The sequence below is a fragment of the Mus pahari genome, chromosome 23, assembly GCF_900095145.1.
Source record: "Mus pahari chromosome 23, PAHARI_EIJ_v1.1, whole genome shotgun sequence".
Taxonomy (NCBI): Eukaryota; Metazoa; Chordata; class Mammalia; order Rodentia; family Muridae; genus Mus; species Mus pahari.
Window position 1 is genome coordinate 29339357 of NC_034612.1, and position 8815 is coordinate 29348171.

General features: G+C 50.6%; 2 protein-coding genes across 12 annotated transcripts in view; both read left to right on the forward strand.

The window, feature by feature from the left end:
- Positions 1–4028, forward strand: part of Sun1 (Sad1 and UNC84 domain containing 1) — a 48966-nt gene extending 44938 nt beyond the window's left edge. For 7 of the 11 annotated variants that reach the window (XM_021222590.2, XM_029533482.1, XM_029533476.1 and 4 more), the window contains 3 exons: positions 1197–1364; positions 2211–2303; positions 2545–4027. In XM_021222590.2, coding sequence (XP_021078249.1) covers positions 1197–1364; positions 2211–2303; positions 2545–2658 — 375 coding nt within the window. In that variant the 3' untranslated portion in view covers positions 2659–4027. Of the gene's footprint in view, positions 1–1196; positions 1365–2210; positions 2304–2544 lie in introns of all 11 variants that reach the window. The other 4 variants (XM_029533481.1, XM_029533484.1, XM_021222589.1 and 1 more) reach the window with 3 other exon arrangements.
- Positions 4029–6253: 2225 nt separating this feature from the next.
- Get4 (guided entry of tail-anchored proteins factor 4) overlaps positions 6254–8815 on the forward strand; it is a 17841-nt gene continuing 15279 nt past the window's right edge. Inside the window, exon 1 of the mRNA XM_021222734.1 lies at positions 6254–6564. Within this exon, the coding sequence (XP_021078393.1) occupies positions 6389–6564 (176 nt within the window). The 5' untranslated portion in view covers positions 6254–6388. The remainder of the gene's footprint in view (positions 6565–8815) is intronic.

Below are 8815 nucleotides of genomic sequence, written 5' to 3' on the forward strand. Positions count from 1 at the left end.
TCTCCCCCCATGAAGGTTAAAAAAAGCATTGAGACTTGGTAGGACCCTAGCACTCAGTGTGCAACCTCATTGGAAGGTACCAGGCCATACTCAAAAGTTACTCCTGGCACTGGACATGCACGTATGCAGCCTCTCTGTCTTTTTTGAGACCCTTCCTGGTCCTGCTGTGTGACTACAGAGAGGAGAGCTGCAGGGAGCATCATAGGAGGGCCACAAGAGCCATGCTGGTTGCTTTCTGCCTGTGCTGTCATGGGCCCTAGCCAACTGAGAACAGCCACTGTGTCCCCAGGCACGGAGCATCGACTTCATCTGCACTGCTGTGGTTTGCCTCTCAGGGAAAGGGAACATTTGAATGGCCAGGACTGAAGCAGTTTGCAGTACTTTTCTATGAAGCCCCAGTGAGTCTCTCTGACCCGTGTACACAGGCTCAGACTTTGCAAATTCAGGAAGTGGAGGTTTTTTCAGCAGATCTGAGACTGAGGCCCCCAGTGCAAGAGCCCACCCTGCTTTCAGTGTCTTCTAGCCTAGTCTGGACTCCAGCTCCCTATATCATCACAGATGACCCTGAACTCCTCATCCCAGGATCTCTATCTGTATTTGTGTCCACGATCATCTGTGTGGTCCAAAAGTGGAATGGAAAGTACCAGAAATTTAGGAAGGCATGTCATAATGTAGGACAATGAAAGAACATTGAACCAAGGTTTGGAGTAGGCAGCTGTCACTTTGAAATGTGTCTGTTGAGTAATGCCGACAGGTGACAGTGTGTGGGGCCCTGGTAGTCATGACTGCAGGCTAGTCTCCCTGCTGCAAGTCAGGCTGTGAGGCTTACCCAGCAGACCCTGAGCTTTTGTGCATCTCATTTACCTGGATATAGGCAATGTCGTAATTTTTTATTTTTCTCAAAAACTGGGAAGATTGGATTTTTAGCTTTTCATTTGTGCCCATGGAAAATTAAAGGGCATCATAGGTGTGCCTGGTATTCAACATGGTATAGCCAGGTCTCTGCTGTACACTCCACTCTGCTGTCCTTTTGGGTTTCATGGAAGCCTTGCTTGCGTAGGCACATGAGTATGCTATTGGCATGGCTATCAGCCCCTCTGGTTCTTCCGGAATTCACTGTCCCAGTCCTGTGATCCAGATTTGGTTCTCCTGACAAGTCCTGGCCCAGCCTGAGTTTTACTGTCCTCTCTCCTTAGCCCGATATCTACCCAGGGAATTGCTGGGCGTTCAAAGGTTCCCAGGGGTACCTGGTGGTGCGGTTATCCATGAAGATCTACCCAACCACATTCACCATGGAGCACATTCCAAAGACGCTATCACCCACTGGTAACATCTCCAGTGCCCCCAGGGACTTCGCAGTCTATGTGAGTACAACATTGCTGGCACTCTGGAAACAGCTTTCTCCTCTCCACATTAGAGAGACATTTCCTTAATCCAGAGGGTAATAATGGTTTGAGATTATTTCCTGGGCAGCCCTTGGCCCTGTCCTCTTTATCCTTCTAAGTCAGCATCACTGGAATGTCAAACTGCTGTGCTAGCACAGCAGTGTGCTGCTGTTCAGCTCATGTATCGTGACAACAGATCAACGCACAATGCTTATGTTCTCTCTTTCTGGAAGCCACTTTGATCTCATAGCTTTTGGAACTCACCACCTCTCTTAGTCATATTTCACTGTCAGAGTCCTGTTGTTACTCTCCATTAGTAGTTAGTATCTGCTAATTGCCTTTGAAGCCCTTTCCTATTATAAAGTCCTTTACATTTCCTCTAATATAGACCCCATCATTGTAAGCATAAGTGACATGTGGTAGCCTTAGGGATGGTGACTCTTGCCCACCTTTCCAACCATCTGTCTACAGATCTTCTCATACTTCTCACCTTGCTTCAGCCTGTCTGCTGCTCACATCATGCTTTTGTCCCTTATTTGCGACACCCAGAATCTGCACAGGAGTTTTTGAGGACATCTGGGTTGTGAGGGTGCTAAGAGTGATCACATCACCTCATCACAAGCTGGCCCTGTGTTGGCTAAGTGCATATTTCCCTAATGGGAGTAGCCATAGTTGCTCTTGAATGATTGTGGGTTACAGGAAGTCAGTGTGCCTGTCCAGGGAGGGCCTTTTCAGGTCTTTCATAGGGAAATAACTTGTCACTAAGGGAAGCAGGGCTTGAGTAGTGATTAGTATTATCTCTGTGATAACACATGGTCATTGCAGGGACTGGAAACCGAGTATCAAGAAGAGGGGCAGCCTCTGGGACGGTTCACCTATGACCAGGAAGGGGACTCACTCCAGATGTTCCACACACTGGTAAGCACAAGGATCCTTCCTCCCTCATTCATGCCTTTGTGGGGCAGGCAAGTGGGGATCCACCCCATGGCCCAACTCTATGCCTCAGTAAAAGACCAAAGATGCTAGCCCATGAGTCCCAATCACTCTTGAGGCTTATTTGGGATATGGCTACATCCTGTGACCATATCCCATGGAGGCAAGGGATTGGTGGTGGTGGGTGGTCTCTGCTAATGTGAAATAACTTATCTCTCAACTTCAGGAAAGATCTGACCAAGCCTTCCAGATAGTAGAGCTCCGGGTCCTGTCCAACTGGGGCCACCCTGAGTACACTTGCCTCTACCGGTTCCGAGTCCACGGAGAGCCCATCCAGTAGAGCGCTCCAGCCATGTACATGTCTGTATATACCAAGACGCCATAACACTGGAACTCAATTGAGAAAGAGAGCACGTGAGCATAGGAACTTGTCAATCACCCTTCAATAAATGTGCTATGGTCATGAGGACAGGCTGAGTCCTCTGAGGCTCTGCGTGTGTGCTTAAAGCCCAAAAGCCTGGGAGGCTTTTTTAATTCATTTGAATGTATGGTTCTCGGACACTCCCTTTGACTTGGGGATTTGCTTGAATGCATAAAGTCAGGAAGCAGACAGACTGGCAGGTTTCCAGGCTCCTGACATAGAGGCTGAGAGCTATGCATTTGGCCATCCTCTGGATGTCAGGAAGGCAAAGTCCCATCTGCTAAACCCACATTTCTTTCAGGGAAAACTGTTGCTCTGTCTTCAGTCTGACCCCTTCCAGGTTCCCTGGTGGGGAGAGGCTATGTCTGCTTTGAGCTGGGACTCCAGGGGAGTAGATTGGGCTTTGCAAAAGAGCAGTGGGGGTGTGCACACCATGAATGGTGCTCTTGGGTCTCAGCCAGGCCATTCCCCGAAGATCACAGAATGGGCAGGAACCTTGAGAAGCTATGCTCTGGTGTCCTTGAGCTGTGTTAGTCTCTGCCGAAGAGGGAACACTAAGATGGTGCTAGTGGCTGCCACTCTTGGTCTTTACCACAGCAGCATTCTGTGCTGCCCTTGGGTTTGACTCTGCACATTATCAGCCCTTCTCACTGACTCCAATTTGGTTATATTTAATATTTAGACTTTTGTGAGCAGACTTTATAACTGATACATCATCTGGACACTTAAAGTGTCTAGATGTCTTACCTAAAGAATTGTTAAGTTTCATTGGTTAGGCAGCCTTGGCAGAGTACAAGCTCACCTGCTGGGGCTCAGAGTTCTGGGGTTTCATGCATGTTGCAAGCAGTCCTTAAGACAGTGGCCCAGAGCACATCCACTCCGCAGGGTTAGAGCCACTGCCTGTGTGGCCAGGTTGTGTGATATGCACACATTCTGCATACTCAAGGTTACATGCAGAAGTCAGAATTTCCTATATTAAACTAAATTGGGGAATTGGGGGTGGAGATATTTCAAATATTTATTTTTAAAGATGCAAGATAGGACTTTGTGCAATGTATTTTTGTAAATGCTTTTCAAAACACTTGTCTTTGGTATGCTTCTACTGCCACCAAATTAAGATGCTGTTGAGATGTTTAAATAAAAGAGTTAATTTTTAAAAGTGCATGTGCTATTTCAAGTGAATAATAAAAGTGTGTATTTCTTTTCTCAGCTTGTCTTCTCTCGGCCCATGTGAGTGGGGAGGGATTGCTAGGTTGTGTGCTTGAAGAGTTCCTGCTAAGTCCTGCAGGCACTGCCACTGTCACTCAAAGCCTCCACCGGCCTCTTCCTGCTTAGAGGAATCTGCTCAGAGACAGTCCAGTCAGGCTCAAAGAAGTGGGCCCAGAGGCTTTGGGTCTGGATGTGGTTACAAGGCCCTGAGCTCAGCTTCCAGAGCCAGAGCACCTTGCTACTACAGCCTGCCAAATATATTTTTGGAGCATTTTTCATACCCTTTAACAGCTCTGGTTCCTACCATGTATAGAGAAGTGTCAGTTGATTTAAGCATCCTCAGTTCATAGGCGTTCCTTTACTTTTTTCCTTCTCACCCTAAGACAAGGTTTCTCTGTGTAACCCTGGCTCTTATATCTTAGAACTCACTCTGTAGACCAGGCTGTCTTCAGACACACCAGAAGAGGGCATCAGATGCCATTACAGAAAGTTGTGAGTCAGAGTCACCATGTGGTTGCTGGGAATTGGACTCAGGACCTCTGGAAGAGCAGTAGGAGCTCTTAACCACTGAGCCATCTCTCCAGCCCCTGTTTCTGTTTTAAAGAGGAACCTGTTACTAGGGCTTTGCTCTCTTGACTTGAGTACCTGCTAAACAGCTCACCTTTAATCCCAACATTCAGGAGGCAAAGGCAGGTGGGCCACTGTAAGTTTAAGACCAGACTGTTGTACATAGCAAATTGCAGAACACTCAGCCAGAGCAACATAATAGGCCCTATCTAGGAGGGGGAAAAGTTCCAAAAAGAATTTATGACAAGCTACTACAATGTCCCATCCAGACAAGTAACACACATCCCCTGGTAGCACGCTCATGCAGCATGAATCACTTGCCCCTTTGTTACTAGATGTCTGGATCATCAGGTAGAATGCTGCGTCCAAATGGTCCTTACGTGGTAGTGCTCCAGAGCATCATCCCTCATCACAGAAGGGTGAGCACGGTACTGTCAGAGTGCTGGCAACAAGCAAGGCATTTATTCTAAAGTACTACCATCTTGTTTTCAGGCTCCATTTAATCATATCAAAATTAAACATATAAAACATATAAACAAAATTCAAGGTCCTAGTCCTAGTCCCTAGCTAGGGACTTCCCAATAGCTTCCTTTGAACAGCTTCTGTTGTAAGGAAATAGTTGTCTGAGTCCAGCCATCTCAAGGACAACTTCATCTTGCTGGCAGGGTCAAACTAAATTCATGTTTCCAGGCCTAGGAACCAACCTACCCTGATCCACCGGGAACGCCCTTGTCCAACCCCTTAGGTCAGATTATGATTAGACAATGCTACAGCCCACCCAGCACCCCCTCTCTCTAGTTTCATCCTTTATGCTGTACAATGTCCCTTCAGTGTTATACTTCAGCTCCGCCTGTTCGGCGGCCCTGACCGATAGCAGCTTGATTACCTGCGTGTTGACGTGGTGTTTGAGTTATGTTGGGTTTATGTTGGATTTAAGCGGACCCCACAGCAAGAGATCACGTTTACAGACTTCTTTACCACGCTTTCAGCATGCACACGGGTGTGGTGCAGAAAATGCTAATCCCGCTGGCCCGGGTGAAGGCATAGAACTGTGATAGTAGGGAAGTTGAGGCAGGAGAGTCACAAGTTCAAGGGCCAGAGTAAAATGTAGCTGTTAACTGAACAAAAATAGACGCCCTGAACTTCATCTCCAGCATCCAAACTCATTATTTAAGGATATGTGTAGGGTTTTAGATGCTGTCAGATGACAACTCTGACCCTGGCCAGCACCGCCCATCCTCCCCCAATTAATCATGACCACTCCCCCCTTCCCCGCTGTCACCTGCTCCAACCACTGCCAGGTCTTCTTGGAGACATCACAGGTTCTAGCCTGAGCATACTGCCCTGTCCCGGATGTCACTAAGGATGACTGCCACCTGCAGGGGCACTCCCCGGGCAGGTACGAGACAGGCCAGAGCTTCTACACTGTGTCTGGTTCATCCACGCGCTCAGGGTAATTTCAGGGGGCGCGCGAATACGACGCCTCATCGCTGACTCTTCCGTCCCAGTTTACTCGCGCAGCCTACGAGGCTGATTACGTTGTGCAGTGACGACACGCCCCAGCTCGGCGTGTAGCCCCGCCCAAGACCTCGGTCCCGCCCGCTCTCGCAAGACTACTACCCAGTTCCCGCGATAGTCTGAGAGCCCCACCCGGCCGGCTTTCGCTGGCCCGTGCTCTCGGGGTCCTCAGACCCCCCTCAGGGGCGTGTCCTCGCGCGGCTCCGCCTCGATCACGTGCGGCCCGCGGCGCGCCCGCCCTCGCCCGGCTCCTCGCGGCCACCGTAGAAGGAGTGCGGCGGCCGCAGGGACGGAAGCCGGGAGGCGCCGCCGACCGCGCCTGCGACAGCGTCAGCTCTGCGCGGAACGCCGGCCCATGGCGGCGGCGGCGGCGGCGGCGGCGGCGGCGGCGGCGATGGCAGAGCAGGAGGGCGCCCGCAACGGCGCCCGCAACCGCGGCGGTGTCCAGCGCGTGGAGGGCAAGCTACGTGCCAGCGTCGAGAAGGGCGACTACTACGAGGCGCACCAGATGTACCGGACCCTCTTCTTCAGGTGGGCGCGGGTGGCGGCTTAGCGCCGAGGCCCCACCTCCGCCGCTGCTCATTGGCTGCGCTGCGGCGCCCCGCACCCTCATTGGTTTGTGCGGCTGCCTGTCGCGGACCAGAGCGGGGGCGGCGGGCTCGTACTACTCGGCAGGGCCTCCTCTTCTCTGCCTGCTTTCCCCCTCCTCCTCTCTCGGCCTCGCCTTGCGGGGTCCCTGCCTCCCTATCGGAGCTGCCCTTCCCCCGGCCTTCCTTCCTTTTCCCAGGCCTCCTTCCCCAGCCCGCTTCTTCTCAGGCCTCCCCTTCCCTGGGCTCGGTTTTATCGCTGGCCTCTTTCCCTTAGGCCTCCTCCCTCTTACAGGCCTCTCTTCCCGCCATTCCTTCTCTATCACACCCTCTTCCTCGCCCGGCCTCCCTTTCCCCGAAGGCTTCCGCTGGTTGGCGGGTCCTGTGGTCGGAGTAGTCTCACCTGGTCCTCCCTTCTGGGGCCATGATCGGAGTTGCACCGCCGGCTAAAGTGTGGCCAGATGCTGACACCGTGGGCCAGCCTGTGGCCATCGGTATTCCTGCCTGTGTGCATCTGCCTGCTGATAATTCCTACGTAGAACTTTATTCCTGACTGCGGGACATCAGCATTTCTGCTCCATGTCCGTCGTGTGGGTTTGGCCCCTGGGCCCCTTACACCTACTTTTCGTTTTTATAGGTTTTGTTTGAGGGCAATTTTAGGCCTTCAGTAAAACGAGTGGAAAGTGGTTATCTGTGCCTAAGAGAGGTACAGTGCCAGTTGCACATTGTCATCCACCCATTACTGTCACCTAGGGCCCACGTGCTGTGGAACTCCTCCTACAGTCACTCCCTCTAGCTTGATCCGGGCACGGTGTGTTCTGTGGGCTGGATAAAGCTGCCATGACAGTGGATGACACGGTACACAGTAGCCTCACTGCCTTGAAGCCCTGTTGGGGGCTGAAGAATCATATCAGTGCTCTGGGAGCCCTCTGGCTCGTGAGTGATACTTGTTTACATCTGAGGACAATCCCCACTTCCTCCCCACATGCCCAGAGTGAGCCTGGCAAGTAGCCAGGCGGACATAGGAGGGAGGGGCATGGTTAAGGCCACACGCGGTAGTTATCAAGCTATCAGGGACCAGTCTTGCAGTATTTATTCCCCTCCATAAGTGCTCAGTCCAGGGCGTTGGCAGGTGTGGAATGAGCCTTGGTGTCAAAGACTTCTTTACCTACTGGGCGGCCTGGATTCGGAGCAGGGGGTTTAGTCAGCTTATGGAAACATTAGCCCTTGCTCTAATCACAGGTTACCTGAAGGGCAGCCTTGTTGGGGATTTTTTTCTGTAAACGAGACACTATAAATACAAACCAGTCTGGCAACACCTAGTTTCATCACAGTGTCCCTAGTGCCTTTAAAAAACAAAAAACTTAATTATATTGGGAAGGCACTTGCTTTATCCTTTAGATAAAAATCTGTAGCCACGTGTGGTGGCACACACCTTTAATCCCAACACTCAAGAGGCAAAGACAAGCTGATCTCTTGTGAGTTGGAGGGCAGCCTGGTCTACAAAGTGAGGTCCAGGACAGCCAAGGCGGAGAAACCCTGTCTTTAAAAAATAAAGTTCAGTTTTACATGTAGAAACAACTACATAATGATTGATAAAGTGACTGGTTTTTGTTTTTTGTTTTTTTGGTTTTTTTTTTTTGTTTTTTTTGTCCTGTTGGGAATAGAGCCCAGGACATCTCACATGCTACACTTGTTTTGTTTTTTTCCACTTACTATTTTGAGGCGGTGTGCCTTCAGGTCTGACTAAGGCAGCCCTAGAATTCTTGATCATGCAGGTTCGGATCCCTAAGTAGCTAGGAGGACAAGCCTGTGTCATCAGGCCTGCTGAATGGTTCGTTTTTCCTCTGAGTTGAGCTGTCTGTCACTCAACAGGATCAGCCAATTGGCCCAAGCAATTTTTGAGTGAGGAAACAAAAGACTAGACAGGGCTTTGGATTACAGGGGTTCCTCTGTGTAGCAGGCCAGTCACTGTCTACACCTCCGCAGCACTAGGGGTACACCCTGGTATCTTACATTTTTGTTTGATTTTACTGGAACTCACTCTGCAAACCATGCTGGCCTCATTCAGGGTTACCTGCTTTCGCCTCCCTAACACTAGGTTCAAAGTTTGCGTGGTGGCGCACGCCTTTAATCCCAGCACTTGGGAGGCAGAGGCAGGCAGATTTCTGAGTTCGAGGCCAGCCTGGTCTACA